At 39.9% G+C, this 20,866-nt stretch overlaps 1 protein-coding gene and 1 long non-coding RNA gene across 3 annotated transcripts; one reads left to right on the top strand and one right to left on the bottom strand.

Annotated features, from left to right (window-relative positions):
- Positions 1-214: 214 nt before the first annotated feature.
- LOC115433769 (high-affinity choline transporter 1-like) lies at positions 215-13,174 on the bottom strand. Of its 2 annotated transcripts, none has more exons than XM_030155261.1 (8): positions 12,958-13,174; positions 11,281-11,394; positions 9,588-9,743; positions 8,791-8,879; positions 8,423-8,566; positions 7,893-8,046; positions 7,496-7,713; positions 215-1,854 (listed from the first exon to the last, which is right to left on the bottom strand). In XM_030155261.1, the coding sequence occupies exons 1-8, from the start codon at positions 13,139-13,141 to the stop codon at positions 1,291-1,293; spliced, it is 1,623 nt and encodes a 540-aa protein (XP_030011121.1). In that variant the 5' UTR covers positions 13,142-13,174; the 3' UTR covers positions 215-1,290. The 2 variants fall into 2 exon arrangements, with proteins under 2 accessions (XP_030011121.1, XP_030011120.1); XM_030155260.1 differs by having other exon boundaries at positions 8,791-8,939.
- LOC115433771 (uncharacterized) lies at positions 1,651-20,258 on the top strand. The gene is made up of 3 exons (XR_003937419.1): positions 1,651-1,780; positions 13,010-13,289; positions 20,199-20,258. It is a non-coding gene; the product is annotated as an uncharacterized LOC115433771 (long non-coding RNA).
- Positions 20,259-20,866: the final 608 nt, after the last annotated feature.

Genomic DNA, 20,866 nt, shown 5'->3' on the forward strand with positions numbered 1-20,866 from the left:
AGTTTATGCCATGACTGGTTGACTGACCTACATTATCTTCACTGTAATTCTTTCAAAGAATTTGTGTTGGGCGCATGCGCACGCAATGACCAGCAGTGAGAGCTTGGCGTTTTGTGGTTGTCATTTTTCGATGTATGTTTGTTGTAACGCCAAAAGCAATCACTATGTCTGCAAAACAAAATTTACCCACGGGTATAAATAAAGTAGCCTTGAACTTTGAAACATATCTATCAGCTAATACTGTATATCTACCGTCAATGTACCAGAAAGTACACATCCACAATAATGCTGTGTAACTTCTAAGTGACAATATTGTTACAGGGCTACTGTATTATGACAGTAAAAAACATATTCTTCACTTCAATGCCAACTACTGTTAGTAATAATGCCCCTTGTTAATAAGATATATTGCATTTATTCCCACAATTGTTCTTTTTATTCTATTATACTAATGCTTTTTTGCTCTCAGCCAATGTCATCTTTTATGGTTCAATTCCCATTTGTTTTATTGCTTTTTAAAATCCATCCATGTCAGTGAGTGTTGTAGAGTTAACATACTGAATGCTGTGTGGTTTCCAACCGGACACTGCTGTTACAGATAAGGTCTTTGTGGACAAAGTTGATAAATGTTATTATAGAACGCTTTGCTGATAACTCGTCCAGCCAGCCACAGTCTCCTCCCAAAAATTATGTCAGAAGGAAATTTTACATTGATCACTCTTAAAACGTAAAATTATCCAATACAAACACACCAAGTGCGATTAACCAAATTTTATTTTAAATGACCAAAATCAAAAATAATAGTGTAAATCAACAAAAGGTGTGAGGTGTTATCATCAGTATGAATGTGAGGTGTTGCATGAGTGTAGCTGTAAGTGTGGGATGTATGTGAAAGGAAGAGAGTCAAAGCTAATCACCATGTGAGAAACACATAGAAAGAACAAAGGAAAAATAGTTTTGGACTGTGTGGCAACATAGCCAAAATAAACAGGTAGAGAGAGAAATCAAAAGCCCACCATTATAGATACATCCAAGGTAATTGCTAGAGACACCGTACCTTCAGATCCTAGAGCTACAGTAACTAGATGGACAACATGAAAATGAAAAAGGCTGGGCCATGAAAAGATGCATAAATTGCTCCTTTAGTACTTAATTCCATTGCATCTTTTCATCATAAGATTGATACAATCTAATCATGTATTGTGTTTGGTATCATTACATAATGTCTTGTTAAAATAAACTTAAAATTGATGCAATGTTGCAATGATATATTCGTGTAGATGACTGTTTTTAACCTGTTGACTCCAGCATTGGATCTGTGACTCCTCCATTCTCACACACAGTAAGTTGCAGTGAATGTGAGTTGTAGTTTTCTATGCAGTTGCTGCCACCTGCTGGTACTTGTGTTTGGAGCACACGTTTTACTTTAAACACATCCCACTTCTCTGATATCACTCCCTTTTCAAAGAGCACAGAACTCAGGTAGGACACCAACAATATGGTGGCAAAGGAGACCAGCATGCAAATAGTCCTGAAAGGAGAATACTGAATGTAAACTCCATCTTCAAGGGTGCATCCTGGAAAATGGATGGCAGGTGTAAGACTTAACAAAGGCTCTCCACATAATAGTCTTAAAACTAACCCCACTAGAAAACCTACTGTGGAACCATATCCATTACATATACTGAAGAAGAGCACGCAGACCAGCTGTGGGAACATCAGGATGTAGGCCACTTCTCCTCCCAGGACCCAGAAAGCCATGACTCCGGTGTGCAGGAAGGTGAGTGAAGTTCCGGCAAGTCCAAACATAACCACAGAAATGCGAATCACCCAGCGGATCTCATTCTCTGACGCCTACAACAAAGATACATGCTGTGAATGAATGAAGTCAGTACTGCCAGGCGGTTTGTATTTCACAGTTACTCAGATCAATTCAAATTCTACGGAAGCATATTGCATTCACACAAAAAATTAAATTCGGCTCTTTTACAGAATGAATGAGATAATTATCTCGTAATTAGGAGAAAAAAATAAGTTTAAAAAAAATCGGCGCTGTTTTTCTGAATTAATGAGATACTGTTTTCTGAAAAACATTAAATTTGGCTCTGTTTTTCTGAATTTACGAGATACTGTTTTCTGAAAAAAAAATTTTTGCTCTGTTTTTATGAGTGTATGAGATACTGTTTCCTGGAAAAAAAAAAAAAATTTGCTGTTTTTCTGAGTTTATGAGATACTGTTTCCTGGAAAAAAATAAATTTGCTCTGTTTTTCTGAATTTATTTGTCAGACCTGATGGAAAGCATTACTCAGAACTAGATCCGTGGAGGAGCAGCTTGGTGTACTGGTCCCCCCCCCCCCCAGCTTTCCATCAGGTCCAGGTGGAAAGCTATCGGGGTGGGGTGGTGGTGGTGGTGGGGGTGGACGGACCGGTACACCCAGCCGCTTCTCCACGGATCTAGTTGTGAGTAATGCTTTCTATCAGGTCTGACAAATAAATTAAAACACATTTGCACTCTTCTGCTGTTTATATTTTCTTTAATGCTGGCGAATGTGATTTTATTTGACTTCATTAATGCCAACTCCCATTACCGCGTTGTGTCCTGTCAGGAAGCCGGGCTACAGGCTCCGAGCGCCAGCTCCTGGCCGGCTTGCACACCGGTGAGCTTGGAGGGCTTGATACATGTGCGAAGCGGGGCTTGGAGGTCAGAGCACAGCTTGGTTCTGAGTTCTGTAAACGAAACTAGTTCCATGATCTGTAAACGGAACCGGTTACGAGAACAGAAAAAACTTCACGCTCCCCTGAAGGCTTTTCTTCAGCAGATCAGGTAGAAGGAGCTCCTGCCTGGATCAGGGACCACTGTCTCACTGACACAGATAAACAGAGCTATTTTAATTTTTTTCAGGAAACAGTATCTCATAAACTCAGAAAAACAGCCAATTTTTTTTTTTTTTTTTTTTTCAGAAAGCAGTATCTCGTAAATTCAGAAAAACAGAGCAAATTTTTTTTTTCAAAAAGCAGTATCTCATAAACTCAGAAAAACAGAGCAAATTATTATTATTATTTTTTTTTTTTTTTTCAGAAAACAGTATCTCGTAAATTCAGAAAAACAGAGCGGAATTTAATGTTTTTCAGAAAACAGTATCTCATTAATTCAGAAAAACAGCGCCAATTTTTTTTTTCTTATTTTTTCTTGAAATTACAAGATAATTATCTCATTAATTCAGAAAAAAAGAGCCAAATTTAATTTTTTGTGTGAATGCAATACGCTTCCATAAAATTCTGCATGAACTTTGACATTTTGTTCCATCTCCACAAATTTTCTGCAAATTTGACCAATCAGTGTAGGTTCCCTCAGACCTCACCTGATTTCATAAATCACAGTCTATCAGGGCCTATTGATTTAATAAAGTGGTTGCTACATATACTCATCAACAATTCATAAAATAAATACCAGTAAAAAAAAGAATACTGCAGATGACAAAAACTTTCTTCTCCGCAGCAACATTGTTGCATCCTACGGAAGCGTATTGCATTCACAAAAAAAAAAATATTTCGGCTCTGTTTTTCTGAATTAATGAGATAATTATCTCATAATTACGAGAAAAAATAAGTTAGAAAAAAAAATCAGCGCTGTTTTTCTGAGTTTATGAGATACTGTTTCCTGAAAAAAAAAAAAAAAAAAAAGCTCTGTTTTTCTGAGTTTATGAGATACTGTTTCCTGAAAAAAACAAAAAGCTCTGTTTTTCTGAGTTTACGAGATACTGTTTTCCAGAAGAAAAAAAAAAAAGCTCTGTTTTTCTGAGTTTACGAGATACTGTTTTCCGGAAAAAAAAAAAAAAAAGCTCTGTTTTTCTGAGTTTACGAGATACTGTTTTCCGGAAAAAAAAAAAAAAAAAAAGCTCTGTTTTTCTGAGTTTACGAGATACTGTTTTCTGAAAAAAATAAAATGTGGCTCTGTTTCTCTGTCAGTGGGACAGTGGTCCCTGGTCCAGGCAGGAGCTCCTTCTATCTGTGCTGCTGAAAGCCTCTCGGGGGAGCGTGAAGTTGTTTCCGTTCTCGTAACCGGTTCCGATTACGGCTCATGGAACTAGTTTCATTCACAGAAATCAGAACCAAGCCCCGCTTCGTGCACGGATCAAGCCCTTCAACCACACCGACGCTCGGAGCCTGTAACCCTGCTTCCTGACAGGGCACGACCGCGGTGATGGGAGTTGGCATTAATGAAGTCAAATAAAATGACATTCACCAGCATTAAAGAAAATATACACAGCAGAAGAGTGCAAATGTGGATTCATTTATTTGTCAGACCTGATGGAAAGCATTAGTCAGAACTAGATCCATGGAGGAGCGGCTTGGTGAACCGGTTCGTCCCCCCCCAATAACTTTCCATCAGGTCCAGGCGGACAGCTATCCGCTCCCCGGTGTGTAAGCCGGACTGGAGCGGGTGGACGGAGCAGCTAAACTCGACAGAACAGCGGCGCTCGGAGCCTGTAGCCCGGCACCACGACGCGGTGATGGGAGTTGGCATGAATGAAGTCAAATAAAATGACATTCACCATGATTAAAGAAAATATGCATCTTGGTGTCCCGGTTCACCCCCCCACCCCCGGACAGCTTTCCATCAGGTCCAGGTGGAAAGCTATGGGGGTGGGGGGTGAACCGGGACACCAAGACGCTCCTCCACAGATCTAGTTCTGACTAATGCGTTCCATCAGGTCCGACAGATAAATGAATCCACATTTGCACTCTTCTGTTGTTTCTATTTTCTTTAATGCTGGTGAATGTCATTTTATTTGACTTCATTAATGCCAGGACCTGGAGTACGCTGCTGACGCCATCCTGCTCAGCACATCCTACAGTCAGCTGACAGATGCTCTGGGCAGATACAGTGAAAAGGCACAGAAGCTTGGCCTCCAAGTGAACTGGACAAAAACCAAGCTCATGCATGTCGGTGATGGGCCGGATCCACCTCCCCTGCAGCTTGGTAATGACATTGTAGAACTTGTCAAGAGCTTTGTGTATCTGGGGTGGTGACAGACAACGGGGACCTAAAACCAGAGATTACCCGCAGAAGGGCCCTGGCAGCATCAGCTCTGCAGTCTCTCTGGAAACCACTGCGGCGGCACCAGACCATCTCACGCAGGACGAAGCTCCGGATCTACAACTCTGCCGTCCTCTCCATCCTGCTCTATGGCTCGGAAACACGGCCCTTAAACCAGACTCTGGCTGCCAGAATAGATGGCTTTGATAGCAGGGCTCTCAGAACCAGAAAACATCAGGTGGACCCTGCGGGTTTCCAATCAGGTGCTTGGAGCCCGCACACGCCAACCCAAAGCATCCAGCCTGGCCGCGCAACGTCGCATCCGCTGGTTCGGTCATGTCCTCCGCCTCCCTCCTGACCATCCAACAAGAGCCATCCTTCAGTTTGACCCAAAGGCCGCAGACTGGAAACGACTACAAGGCAAGTCCCGCACCCAATGGCTCGACGTCATTGCAGGTGACCTCCAACAACATGGAGTTACCATGGAGGACGCAGAGCAGCTGGAGCAAGACCACCAGCAATGGACAACACTGGTTCACCTGGTCGGCCCAATGCACCGGGACGGGACACCCACCCCATGGCAGGAGTCCTAGTAGTGGTAGTAGTCATTAATGCCAACTCCCATCACCGCGTCGTGGTGCCGGGCTACAGGCTCCGAGCGCCGCTGTTCTGTCGAGCTGAGCTGCTCCGTCCACCCGCTCCAGTCCGGCTTACACACCGGGGAGCGGATAGCTGTCCGCCTGGACCTGATGGAAAGTTATTGGGGGGGAACGAACCGGTTCACCAAGCCGCTCCTCTATGGATCTAGTTCTGACTAATGCTTTCCATCAGGTCTGACAAATAAATGAATCCACATGTGCACTCTTCTGCTGTGTATATTTTCTTTAATGCTGGTGAATGTCATTTTATTTGACTTCATTAATGCCAACTCCCATCACCGCGGTCGTGCCCTGTCAGGAAGCAGGGCTACAGGCTCTGAGCGCCGGTGTGGTTGAAGGGCTTGATCCGTGCACAAAGCGGGGCATGGTTCTGATTTCTGTGAATGAAACTAGTTCCATGATCCGTAATCGGAACCGGTTACGAGAACGGAAACAACTTCACGCTCCCCCGAGAGGCTTTCAGCAGCACAGATAGAAGGAGCTCCTGCCTGGACCAGGGACCACTGTCCCACTGACAGAGAAACACAGACACATTTTATTTTTTTCAGAAAACAGTATCTCGTAAACTCAGAAAAACAGAGCTTTTTTTTTTTTTTTTTTCCGGAAAACAGTATCTCGTAAACTCAGAAAAACCTAGCTTTTTTTTTTTTTTTTGGAAAACAGTATCTCGTAAACTCAGAAAAACAGAGCTTTTTTTTTCGGAAAACAGTATCTCGTAAACTCAGAAAAACAGAGCTTTTTTTTTTTTTCTTTCAGGAAACAGTATCTCATAAACTCAGAAAAACAGAGCTTTTTTTTTTTTTCAGGAAACAGTATCTCATAAACTCAGAAAAACAGCGCCGATTTTTTTTTTTAACTTATTTTTTCTCGTAATTATGAGATAATTATCTCATTAATTCAGAAAAACAGAGCCGAAATATTTTTTTTTTTGTGAATGCAATACGCTTCCGTAGCATCCTTTCCACAGATACAATGGAAAGGACACTTAAAGATTTGTCTGTTAATTCACATTTATTTGGATATTGATGTTAACAGTACAGTTGTTGAAGACATGTTCAGTTATATTGTATTGGCACTCCTCTTTCCTGGTAAACTGCTGTTGTAATCTCAGGAATCTTCTGTCATTGCATTTTGGACAACAACAACATTACACAGATAATTCACATTTCTACCTATAATGCCAGTCACCTGATTTATATTACCTACAGTCAGTGTTTGTTCAGTTCTCAGCACAAAAAATCTGAAAACTGCAAATGGACCACACAGAGCATCTTTGTTCCACTCGGAGTTTCTTCCTTATTAGGCCCTTTCCCACTTCGGGAACTTTTGCAGGAACTTTTGTATTACCCTGAACTTTCAAAGTTCCTGGTGCGTTTCCACAAATTTCCCAACTTTCCCCCGGCCCCGAATTTACCCCGAAGAAGTTCCTCGTAGGGAGGTAGTACTTTCCAGATTACCAGGAACTTTAAGGGGCGGGGCTGTGTGCTGCAGAACACTGAGTGGTGTACTAGACTAGCAGCGTTTCTGCATTCTGTTCACTGCAAATATTTACATTTCAGTGTACCTGCTTCCTCTTCTATCTTCCTCCTTTTTCCTGTCCATCTCATTCTACCATTTGTCTGCACTTTGCTCACCCAGTGAATCAAAACTCACAAAAACAATATCTGACACTGTTGTTATGCAGTCACAGGTGAGCATTTTTTTTACCGTGACTTTGAATGTGGATCAACAAATCAGTTTGAAGACATGGACATTCCATGGGTGATGCTAGAGTATACCCTTGCCTTCACTATACCTGTGTCCTCAGGATCTTCTTGTAGATGTTTGATGAGAAGATGGAAGCAGCAGACAAAAGGGCAGAGTCAGTTGATGACATCACAGCAGCAGCCACAGCTCCGATGCCAAAGACAGAGATATATGATGGGGTTAAGTGTTGCAGGGAGAGCGGTAAAATCAGACCCGTCTGTCCTCGTTCATATGGAGGAGGAGAACCATATGAGGTCAGGTTCCAGTCTGGAGAAATGAACAGGAACAGGGTTGTGATTCTGATGATGTAATGGTGCATAAAAAAAAGAAAGTGTCAGACTAATCACTGATAAAAAACTGTACATGGTGTACAAATGTATTATCCACTTATGGATAGAAATAAAGTTTTACAAATAAGTTCAAATGCATTTAACTTGACTTCATACCAGTTGATGCAGCTACTGCCCCAATGAGAACAGGAGGAATTCCAAATGTGGGAATGAGAAATGCTGCAGCATAACATCGAAGTTTGGCCGTGGTTGAGGAAGAAGCTGATAGTGTCCTTTGGTGGAAGTCCTGGAAACCCAGATCCCCTACACTCTGATAGGGTGAACACAGAAAATACTGAAAAATTAATATGAAAAGTAAAAGTGTAGGTGTATTTTTTTGAAATACAAACGTTCAGGCAGCTCCATAAGTATTTGCACAGTCATTTCTAATCCACTGTGGTGGCGTAAAGAAAACTGCAAAAAAATTATACAATGTGCGTTACTGTCCAAATACTTATGGACCTGACTGAAGTTTTATCCAACAGGTCAGCTCTTTGGTGAGATTTTATAAAATACTCCCATATAAAGGAGTCCTCTGAGGTTCCTCAGTTCTTTTAATATGTTCACTTTGCAGTTGGATTCATAGAATTTATAGCCAAAGTATAGATTTATAGTATAAAGATGCCAACAATGTTTCATGACCATACCAGTAGTAAGAAAATATCGATCCACTTCCAGATATTGTCTGCAGTCAGACTACCAACCCATGGAGCCTGAAAGGTGTGGTTAAAAGAGGTGGTGGTGATGTCAACGGAAGTTGGACTCATGAGGAGGAAAGGGACACACACCCACTAAGGGAAGACAGGGAGAAGATCAGGTGGTTATGTTTAAGTACTCTATTCTACTACTACTCCTCTAACTATTCTAGTGGAGAAATAATTAAGATAAACAGAGTGCATCACCGTTCGTCCGAGATAATCCTACTGGCATTTTGTTACAAAAATGTCCTTGTTTTAACTTGTGTAAACCCAAACCTGAAGGTCTAGTGTGGCTCATGTGTGGCTGGCAGACATACCGAGGTGATAAAAATAAGGACAAGTTGGATGATGTCTGTGTAGGCCACTGAGTAGAGACCTCCCAGCAGGGTGTAGATGATGGCCACAGCTGCAGAGATCCAGATGCACACAGCATAGGATAAATCCAAAATCACACTCATTGTTACACCTGCGAAACACACAACGCAATACTGTATTTATACGAAGGAAACTGTATGAATTTACACTAAATACATGAATATAACTTCAATGAAATGCTATTTGTAATTCTTTTTGTCAATCAGTTTTACTTTTAAAATTTACAAAGGACATTCTCCATGGTCTATTACAGCGGCAAAAAACTGATAAATGCCTTAAAGCTACTGTGTCTCATGATGCAGTACGAACTATGTAAAGACCCCAGAACCAAGTTTTCTAAGCTAGTGGGGAAAAAAAGACAAAAGTTGCTATGGGCAATAAGGCATGAGCAGAAAAATGGGAAACTTAATGATAAGATCTTGATAAACTGGTTGCAATGTGTGTAGCAAGCACATTGTTGTGTGCTGTTTTGCTGCAGTACCACATCCCTGGAGGCATTGGTGATGTTTCCATTTCTCTTTATGGTTTCAAAACTTAATGTCCATTGTTTACCGTCAACTTTTTCAGATTATGATGCATTAAGATCTGTTTCTATGTATGGGCAAGATATGTTCCTTCTTAATTTGACAATTTGTAAAATATTATAAGATGTTAATATGAACAATGGCAGTTGGAGCATATTAATCTTGCACTTTACAAGGAAAAACTCACATTATCATGCTAATTCATAACCACTTACCTAAACTTATTAGTGTTGATGTCACCCAAATGATTTCTGACATCAATGGTGCTATAGACAGAAGTCCACTCAGTCCATTTCCATACTTAATCTGAAAAGGGTCCATCATGGTCACATACTTTCTGTCTCTCATTGGCTCTGCAAAGAAAAGTCCACCTTGGATGGATAGACACACAATTGATATCACTGAATCACCACAGTTTAAATGTGATACATTTGGATGTATTGACTATTATTATGATTATGTAGTATGTGTATCTATGTATATGTAGTATTGTATTGACATCTATCAACAACAGCAGGAAGTCTTCTATCAGAATGCAACCACAGCTACCAAAACCACCAAAAGAAATGTATGCTGTGTTCCTACAGTCTGTATCACTCACTGAACAAGAAAAGCACTCAGAGAGCGCAGACCTCCACCAAGACAGATCTGTGTCCCCCCCGATCACCACCAAAATTTAATCATTTTTTCCTTGTGCCAGTGCCAACATTTCCTGAAAATTTCATGAAAATCCGTCCATAACTTTTTGAGTTATCTTGCTAACAAACAAACAAACACGCAAACATACAAAGCAAAGTGATCACAATACCTCCTGGTGGAGGTAATAAAGCTTGATGCTCACTGTTTTCACATATCTGTATTATGGTATCATCAGGTTTTCTCCTTCATGCACAATCTCAGACATTTGATCAAAGTAAAATATTACATGTTCACACGCATAAGCAAATAATTTATATCATAGCTCTGTTAGCCCTGTTTGTTAAATGGAAAAAACTGAAATCTTTGAAATAACACCAGAGCTCATCTTTTTCTAAACACTCTTTACCTTTAAGGTCATTTTTTTAATATCGTAAAGTTGAAATATAATATGTAGCTCCTTTACAGGGGTAGACATGAGTCCTGCTGTTACCGTTTATGTTAGTTGCACAATTAATGGGAAACCATATTAGACCAACTGTGACTCAGAGAAAAGAAACTCAATATTTATCAGGTTTCATAATTTGATAAAAGTTCACAACTGGTCTCTTTTTTTGCATACTGTTAAGCTAAATATGGCACTGAGGAAAGAACTACAAAAGACAAAATGTAGTGTCCAATCAGCATTAAGGTGAACGTTAAGGTGGTAGATTTTGATGCTTGGGTTAAGTTTTGAAATTAGCACAGAGTATGTAACTTTTCCACATTAAAATGTCTAAAGTTGACAAGGCCTACTTTCTACACTTTGTTGGGCTGTGTGTTCACATTTTTCTGGCACACAGGAGGTACTCTGCTGGTATATACCTGCCATTGGGTGAATTTTCAGCCAGGATTCATCATTAGTTGTTTTCAAATTTCAGCTGGACTGGTTTTGTTATTGAAATCCCAAAAATGTCATCACTTTTATTTGCTGGAGGGGGCAGACTTATACTGTAGAGGGAGTGGTCTATGTAGGATGTTAACATATGTTAATAGCCCTAAGTGTCAGGGTCTGTTTGTCCTCAAACTGCCTAGGGAGAGGCACAGTAACATTGTGTGTGCTCTTCAGTGCAGAAAGGAGTGCACCGATCCAAGGCTTAAAAAGCAAATAGTCACTATGGCCCTGATACCTGATGACTTGTAACAGCCTATTAATAAAGTGTTTAAAACCAATTAAGTAATATACTAATAAATAATTTGTAAATCTGTACAAAATAGATACACATATCTTACCAAGAACGAAGGCCACTGTTGCTGCTACTGGCATCACAGCCCAGAAGAGTCCTAAATCTGGGTTGTACACCGTCTCAGCTGTGCCAATGATGAAGGTCCCACCCACCCAGGTTGCTGCATGGTGGACACACTGCTTTAGTGTCACATTTTCAAACTTATGAACTTTATGAAGTCCATAAAATAGTTAAAAAGCCACTGGTCAAACAAGAAGACAGCAGGGTGTAAACATCCATGCAAATGTATTTTGAGTAAATAATTTTTGAATTCATAATTCTGCTGCATCACTTGCAACTGTTCCAAGCTGGGAGTTTTTTTTACCAGGACTTTGCATTTAATACACATATTAAATGTGTGACAGTGTGATGCATCAACCACCTCTCCTCCTCCTGTCTCTCCATGTTCACTTGCTTTGTGTCTTCCCTTTCCTACATTTTTGGCTGTTTCCTCTCTGTCCTCTCTCTTCCTATTCCTTTCTCCAGGTATATCTGGATCTAGAGCTGTTTGTTCCAAGTATGTGGTTCTGGACTCCAACCTGACCAGTGTCTGACTGTGTAGTCCAGCATCTGTGTTGTTTTTGGGTCTTCCTCTATGCTTTCTTTTGTTCTTCCTCTCTTCAGTCACCCTAATCAGTCCATTCAGATGGCTGACCACTGGTTCTGTTGGATGTTTTTCCTTCCCACTGTCACCCTGGGCTTCCTCTGTTTCCTCAATGTATTTCAAAGCCTTGACCTGACTTAATGAAGTGCCTTGAAATAATCATGCGTAATGATTAGCTAATACTGTACTATTTCTTTTTCTTTTTTTTTTACCTGCTCTCCAATTCTCCAATCCTTTTGCCTGTTCTGAATAACTATTTGGTCATTGTTTGCTGCCTGACTACTTTAAATAAAGCCACTTAACTACCTTTCCCTTTTAAGAAACCACATGTAATCATGAGCCAGGCCTATCTTAAAACTCCCATTTTGATAGTGTTAAAAAAGAAAAAAGGAATGCACCTGCTGCAAATTACTATATGCAATATAATTTGAGGAACAGCAAAGAGTCCATTCCCATACCATACTTCAGGGTTACAGCCAGAAAAAAAAATAAATTAAAAAATGAACATAAGTGGTCATATGTCTCCCAAATTAAATAAAATGAAAATTGTACACATTTTCAAAAGATATGATTGTGATTGCTTTAATTTTTATGATGATTATTATTAGTAGTAGTGCATAGAACTTTTTACATGTTACAAAGTCCTTCATAGGACAAAAAACAGTGACAGAATCATACTAGTTGATTGTCCTGTGAAGAACTGATGAAGATATAGTTGGCCCTAGGGCTCCGTAAATGGGACCTCACTGCTCCTAATGTGTGCTATGTTAATGCTAATGCTAATGCTAGGTACTGTACAAATGGGTAAAATACAGAAACTGAGTTTCCCTAAATAATAAAGCAAGTTAATATTTTGAGTTGTTTTTAGCATCAGTGTTATAAATAATATTATTACACTTAATGTAGCTCTCCTCAGTAGGCATTATGTCTCACAATACCATATCGTAAAAAAAAAAAAAAAAAAAAATGTATGAAAGCCGTCCGGTGAACATGGAATAGTTCAAATGCTATTCTGGCAGACGGTCCTGTGGGTGTAATCAAAGCGGTATCCTCTGCAGCACTGCAGTCAAATGCACTCACCGGTTGTTGTGAAGATGCCGACTACTAAACTGATCCTCCTGTCTCCCAGCAGGGCCATGTCGGCATGATGTGCCTGCGTCCTGTTTTCATCCCGTTTGGATTTGATGGAGGCCCAGATGCCGATGCCGAGTACCAAGAGGTAGAAAATAATTGTAGCTATGAGTCCCGGGACGTTCAGAGCCATGGCCTGTGAGACTGGTGCAGAATACAGACGAACGACAGCTGCAGGCGCACTGTGCAACACGTTCGACTTGAATAACTTGACGGAGTGGAGGGAGTGGCTGACATTAATAAGGGCTAAGGTTACACCTTCATACATCCTAAAACCATAGGTGAGGAATGCAGCTGAAGAAATGAAAGACAATTATCACCATGTCTTCAGTATTACTTATGGCATAATGACAGTAACAAGTATTGAAACAGAAAAAAAGAATGATAATGTAAACCAGGGGTTTCCAACCTTTTTTGGCTCATGACCCCATTTTAACATCACTATTTTCTGGCGACTCCAGACATTCAAAACGAAGATTTTTTTTTTTTTTTTTTTTTCTCAAATTAATTTGTTTTTGATCGTGTTTACTGTTGCAAATAAAGCCAGGTGTAGATTACTGCACAAAGTGAGAATTTTATTTTCCTTGGTCAGAATATATGTACACTCATTCGAGTTTGTATTTAAAAGGCTGCAAATTAATACTGAATGAGCAATAACTCAAACTATGAATTACGAAAGAGCTGCAGCTTCTTAAACCAGCCACAATGAACATTTGAAAGATAAACAGCTCCACTGTGCTTCAGTTTCAGCTTCAGAGTTTGTCATGTCTTTTATATGTTGTGATTGTCTCTCTCAACTCACCATATGTTTTTATTTGTATTTTATTTTATTTTTTATTAATTACTTGAAATTTCAGGCAACCCCATTTGGTTGAGACTCCAAGATTGAAAAACACTGCCGTAAACAAAACAAAAAAGGAATATACTGAACATTATCTTAGATCTGCCTGTCAGGACCAAAAATAGGTCACAGAGGTGTTTTTATGTGAATTTCATGGGAAATAAAGATGGGAGGTGACAAGATAACATGATGCAAGTGGCATAAAAGACACAACTAAATAAAAATGACATACACTGGACAAAAATAATGTAAAAGATGCAAGAAGATTAAAAACTATGTGAACAATGAAACAACATGTCACCAACGTTGCACTTAACTGTAGGAGAAAATGTGATTCAACAAGTAAATGAAGCTAATTTATTGGGTGTAATTGTGGATGGCACATTGTCATGGAATGGTCAAATAAATAATATACAGCAAAAAATGGGTCGGAGTATAGGAATAATTAGACACTGTAAGAAATTTATTCCTCAATGGTTGACCAAGCTATTAGTTCAGTCATTAGTATTATCTCATATGGATTATGCCTTGTTTGGTCAAATACTAATGAAAATAATTTACACAAATTGCAAGTTGCACAGGATAAAGCGGCACAAATTGTTTTGGGTTGCCCTTACAGAACTAATAGAACCACAATGCACAATAGTTTGACATGGTTAACTGTAAAATCTAGATTGAAAAATTCTTTATTATCATTTATTCATAACATTATCGCAACACAAACTCCACAAATTATTCACAGAAAACTGTCATTTTTTGCTGATCAACATAATTATCATACAAGACAAACCACTGAAACACGGTGTGCTCTGCCTTTAGGCAGATCAAATCAGTTACAGAGAACTGTTTTTTATCAGGCCATGGTTGCATGGAATAGATTGCCAGGGTTTTTGTTGTTGGAAAATAATAGAAAATGTTTTCAAAAGAAATATAATAAATAAAACTTTTTTTGTTGACACAACAGGCATGAAATGGAATGAGCATTGCTAATATTGAAAGATGTTTCATGATTTGTATCAGAAAGCTATTGTTTAGTGTAGGAGTACAAATGTATAGCATTTACTTTGTTTGTCTCATTTGTATCAGACAGCTATTATTTGGTGAAGGAGTACAAATGTATAGTACTTATTTTGTTTGTTTATTTATTTTAATTGCATTGGGCTGTTGTATATGTCCTGTTTTTGTGTGTGTGTGTGTGTGTGTGTGTGTGTGTGTGTGTGTGTGTGTGTGTGTGTGTGTGTGTGTGTGCGTGAATGGTGTAAGATTAATGTGAAAATTTAAAATTGTAATGTAATGTAGAGGAGACCCCAGGAAGAATAGCAACTGAATCATCAGTTGCTAATGGGGATCTTAATAAATGAAATGAAATGAAATGAAATATGAACATTAAATAAAAGATGCAGCGAGAAGGAAATGACATAAAAGACACAGTAGAAAAGTGAACAAGATGAAAATGAGGTAAAAACAGGCAACTACAAAAATAAGAAATATAAGAAATAACAGAAATAAAAGACATAACATAACAACATTACATTGAATGACTCAACAATACAATAATGTGCATTTAGTTTAAAATCTGGGTCTCAAGCTGAAAAAATTGTGGAGCAGCTTACACACACACACACGCACACACATCTATAAAGATATATGTGTTTGTGTGTAAGCTGCTCCACAACTTTTTCAGCTCTATCTATCTATCTATCTATCTATCTATCTATCTATCTATCTATCTATCTATCTATCTATCTATCTATCTATCTATCTATCTATCTATCTATCTCTCTCTCTCTCTCTCTCTCTCTCTATATATATATATATATATATATATATATATATATATATATATACATTTTAACATCTACTACTGCTTTCAACCTTTTGACTACTCCCTTAGGGGTTCACCACAGCAAATCATCTGACACTTTGACAAGAAAAATGTTAGAAATGTTAGCAGCATTCAGTTCACAAGTCACAGCTTTAGCCAGGGTATTGTATAGTTGAGTAAAACAAGGAAAACATCATTTTAATAGGCTTCAGTGAATTCCAGAGTTTGGAAACATCTGGTTTACTTTGAAGGATAAGTTGACTTTAAAATTAGGGAGGCTCCATCTAAATCATGGAGGCAGTCTGTTGGAGAAGGTGCACCACTGTCTGTCCAATGTGTGGTGGAAAGGGTGCTCATCATTGTCCATGATGGATATCGGTTTCCTTAGTGTCCTCCTCTCCACCACCGTCTCAAAAACAGTCCAGTCTCAGACCTATTGCCGAGCTGGCCTCCTTGATAATTTTATCAAGTCTGTTGGTGTCGCTGGCTCTGATACTGCTGCCCCAACAAATAGCCGCAAAGAATATGGTGCTGACCACAACAAACTAGTAGAATATCTCCAACATCTTGTTGCATACGTCAAAGGATCTTGGCTTCCTCAAAAAGTAGAGTCTGCCCATCCCCTTCTTGTATGCAGCCTTGGTGTTGGATTTCTAGTCCCATCTGTTGCTGATCACCAACCCCAGGTATTTGTCCTCCTCCAAGGATCTAGAAATGTTTTCACCTGTAGCCTCAGCTGGGCTAAAACCAGTCACTCCAGGACCTTCATGGCATGAGAGGTGAGAGCTACTGGTCTGTAGTCAGCCATGTGAGATGAAGTTGATTTCTTGGAGACAGGAACCAGGCAGGACATCTTCTACAGCATGGGTGCTCTCTCCAGACTCAGGCTCAGGTTGTACAGTTGTTTCAGTACAGAAGACCGTGGCTGGCACAGGTCCTCAAGATCCTAGGGGAGATGCCATCAGGACCTGCAGCCTTCTCCTGGTGAAGTCTCTCCAGCTGTCTCCTAACCTGGTCGGTAGTCACTATTATGTGGGGGAGAGTGCTGTTATCTTCAGTGGAGGAGGGGGAGAGGTGCTGCTTATAAGATTGAAGGGGGAGGGGTTGAAGCATTAGAGACAGTGTGGGTGTGTAGGAGTCAGGGGGTGTTGGGGGTGTGACAGAAGGTGACAGAAGTAAGAAGATAATTTAGTCGGAGTTGTTTTTGTGTTTTCCATTTTTATTCTGCCTGGATGCTTTGTTTTGATATAAAACAAGTACATATAATAAAAATTGGATTATTTTAATAGATACATCAGAAGATAGTCAAACCTATAAAATTAACTGAAAATTTTCATTCCAACATTGAACATTATAATGACCTCTTTTACCAGGGCTGGTTGTAGCCTGTCATATTAGGGTGGGCTGGCTGAAATAACAGGTGGGCAACTTGGCTGGTACGTACAGATGATAGTGAAGCTGAATAGTGGCCTGAAGGCTGAGAATTTGACTTGCAGTCCTGACATCACTGAAAAGAAGTGGTTTGGGGGTTTATTTAAATGTGCAGTGTGTAGGAATTATGTTCTAAGTAATTGTAAACTGGCCTTGACTGTCACCAGACATTAAGGAATCATGTTCATTTCAAATACTAATATCACTGACAGTAGTAGTCCAGCCAGAATATTTGCATTTGAAAAGCTCAGTGTCAGCTCTGAAATGACGTTTATGTTGACACTGTGTGTTTTGGTCTGAGGCTCCGCCCATCACCTGTCTGCCAATCACGGAGTCAGTCACCTATGTTCATCCAGGTTGCCAGTTCCCACTGAGCTGCAGCTGGAACATCTCTGATCATAAATGTCTGACGTTAATAAACCTAAAAGGCCTCTTATTATTCCCAAATACGTCGTGACAAAGTGAGGAACAAAACAAAGATATGTATAGAAGATGATTTTGAAACATGGAGACGACTGAAAGAGGAGAAGGATTTGAAGATCGACGCCGGCTCTGCCTTAGTCTGACCACCGGTAAGAGCCACTGAGAGCCAGGGTCGCGGCCTCTTCACCCGGTCCTTTCTCCCGGGGCCGGGCATCACTCTCTTCTCCTGGCCCTGGTGAAGAGACTACTGGTCTGGGACTGGTGAACAGACCGGGTGTAGGACTTGTCTCTTACCATGGTAGCCCCTTGTAGTTCAGTGTTTTCTGTGGAAGTGACCTCTTCATGTAGTGGTGTGTAATCTGAAAGGGGGGGGGGTTCGGTAGTTTGACGTCTGTGGTTTGGGTCGGGGGGGGTTCGGTAGTTCGGCGTCCGTGGTTCAGTGGAGGGGTAAAGCGATCGTGCGGCTTGTAGTAAAAGTGAAACCTAATGCTCATTTACCTTTTCCCTATCTCCTGAATCTTCGCAAACTTTCATTAGAGTGTGCAGGAGATTTGTCCTGGCCTATTATATATTAGACTTATGTAGAATAAGTCTGGTGATGATTTTTTTGTATGAAATTTATGCTGTGGTGGCAAGGATTAGTGGAAATGCTAGTAGTAGACGCTCATGCTGGATCTGGCAACCCCTAGCCTGGGGGGAGGCGGAGAGGATACCACGCTCTCCAGTATTTTGGATGTGATTGCAGTACCAGTTTTGGCCACAATCCTACATACAGCAGCTTTAAGTATAAGAATCACTTTATTGATCCCCAAAGACAAATTCAGTTGTCAGGCAGCTCATCTGTGTTCATTTACTTTTTAATATAAAATAAAAATGATTTTAAAAGTCATTCATTCATATTTCTTTCCATTGGATGAGCTTGAAAAATAAAAGAATGAATACTAAATACCAATAAGATAAATTATTCTCACTGTGGCCAGAATTTATACAAAAACAAGGCAGTCTACTCTTGTTCAAGCTCAGTCTGAGAAGTGGCACAATAGAACAACTGCACAAACAACTTAAACTTGACCAAAAGTAAAAATAAAATAACACAATTATATTTTTTTATAATTCATGAACCATGAGTCTCATTCAAATTCAATCTGAAAAGTGACAAATGACAAAGAAAAACAATAAATCTTTCTTTTTCCATCTAAAACCCTGAACTTTGGACTCAAATGTCAGTGGAATGAACCACCATGACAAAATTATCATAATAATTAATATAATTCATTGACAGAGATAATTTACCCCTCACTCAGTTTTTGTCCCCTCCTTGGGTGACAATTGAGAGACCGTGTGTGTGTGTGTTTTACTGGCATTGTGTTGTCCAATGTGTGTGTGTTTTTTTGTTTTACTGGTGGTGTATTGCCCGATGCGTGTGTTTTATTGGCGTTGCTTTCGTCAGTGTGTGCGTACATAAGGTGATGAGATGGCTGCTGCCCCGGGCCGGCTGCTGTGCAGGAGCCCAGAGATGGTGCTCAACCCAAAAGCATGTCAAAAGGTCACAGATACAGTGAAATTCCGATCCAAATTGCGGTATTAAACAGAAACCCCGACAGGTGCAGCAGAGACATCAATACCTGCAGCAGAGACCAAGGAGGGTCGTTTATTTCCCCGCAGCTCAGAAACACATGACAGTGAGCTGCCGTTTGAGCAAATGAAGTGCTTAGGGAATGCAAAACAACGACAACCAATCACTGATGGAATAGGGCGGGCTGTTGGCTGCCCACCCAATTGCAAATAAGACCCAATAGTAATGCAGTCTGTTATATTTTTTTTATTGGATTAAGGTTTTCCCTTAACTTTCAATTGGATGGGCAAGACGGACATTTGGGTGGGCTGAGCCCACCCCGGCCAATGCAGACGGCCAGTGTCCTGTCGAGCCACCCTACCGGTCGAGTTGAGCTACCTAGCGCTACTGAGCATGCGCACACATGCACATGACTCCCAAGCATTTTCACTGTTTAAATGCCTATCGATATAAGCTACCCCATCCAGAAGTGGAATTGACTTCGACGCTGGCGCTGTTAGTGAGTAGTATTTTGAAAGTACATTACTTTTATAGTGCCGTTTCACAAGTAACCATGTATGCAATTAATAACGTGCACGAAAGATTGACGTACAATATTGACGTTACATGATAATAGCGTAAGGAAGTTGATATTAGCACATATTAGCGTTAAGTACGTTGGGTCACCTGGGTATTAATGGCATTTAGATTATTAAATGGTGGCCTACCATTTGAGTGGCAAAATCTATGTTAACTATTCCTGTGACTACCCACACTTGTGTGAATTAAGTTATGATTCCATACATGCAACGAGTGAGCTAGGTTTGGAAAACAAAAGAAATTCCTTACTGGAGAAATTCCTACGTACCTTGTTCCCTTGTCAGATGAAATTTCCAGTGGAAGATAGGTGGATTTGTCCTGTCAGTGTAGACGCTCACTGGATTTTAGTGGTCAGTGGCTTTCTTAAATTTTCTTCAAACCTATTTCTGGCATGTATTGTGTATATATGCATTTCGGTTGACCTGATGCAACAGAAGTCTATTTTCATAAAAGGATTTGCTACATACATATGTCATAGTGTGATGGAATAACATGAATCCACTAAACATTTATAGATTGTCAACATGTCAGAGAGGACACTTCTACTGGTCAATCCACTGGGTAACGAAGACAAGTATGAACACAAAATCCTACAAAACTGGAGGTAATGGCTTTTGAAAGTTTGAACTTTAATAACATAGGTCAAATGTTTAGATGAAAGTGCAAAGTTTGAAGCTCTTGTTTTGATTTTTTTTTTATTTATTATGTATTGGAGACAGACATTCAGCATATAATAATAAGACTTACATTGTACATACACAAAAGACAACAAACTGAAAGTGTCACATCAGAGCTCTTGGTCTTTCTTATGTGATGAGAATGTGTCTCATGTATTGCATATGTTTGTTATGCTATTTAAACAATAATTAGGAACTTCTTGAGGATGGCAGGGTGTGAGGTCCATCGACATAAATGGAGTGTAAAAACTGTTAACCACAACCACCAGCAAGACAGCAGTAGCTGTGGGATTTTGGTGTTAAAGGTAAATATTTTAATCAAGAGTGTTTGTAGTTAAGTTTTTGCTCTTTGTTAGCCAGTCATGTGTAACTGAATGCCTAAAATGCCATTTTGCAGTTTGCAGAGGACTTTCTTAGCCGTGGAGACATCGAGACCACCCAGACCCATCCTGCTGACGTTTCAAAGGCTCGATGGGATGTAGCATGTGCCCTCCTAGAGGTTGGAG

This window comes from Sphaeramia orbicularis, chromosome 15 (assembly GCF_902148855.1).
Source record: "Sphaeramia orbicularis chromosome 15, fSphaOr1.1, whole genome shotgun sequence".
In the NCBI taxonomy this organism is placed as follows: domain Eukaryota; kingdom Metazoa; phylum Chordata; class Actinopteri; order Kurtiformes; family Apogonidae; genus Sphaeramia; species Sphaeramia orbicularis.

Excerpts from the sequence above, each read along its gene's own strand:
- LOC115433769 (XM_030155260.1), bottom strand. The coding sequence starts at position 13,141 with ATGGCTCTGAACGTCCCGGGACTCATAGCTACAATTATTTTCTACCTC. Across the intron at positions 9,744-11,280 it reads AACAGTGGCCTTCGTTCTTG|GTGGACTTTTCTTTGCAGAG; the intron begins GTAAGATATGTG and ends TATCCATCCAAG. Across the intron at positions 7,714-7,892 it reads GGCAGTAGCTGCATCAACTG|ACTGGAACCTGACCTCATAT; the intron begins GTATGAAGTCAA and ends TCATTTCTCCAG.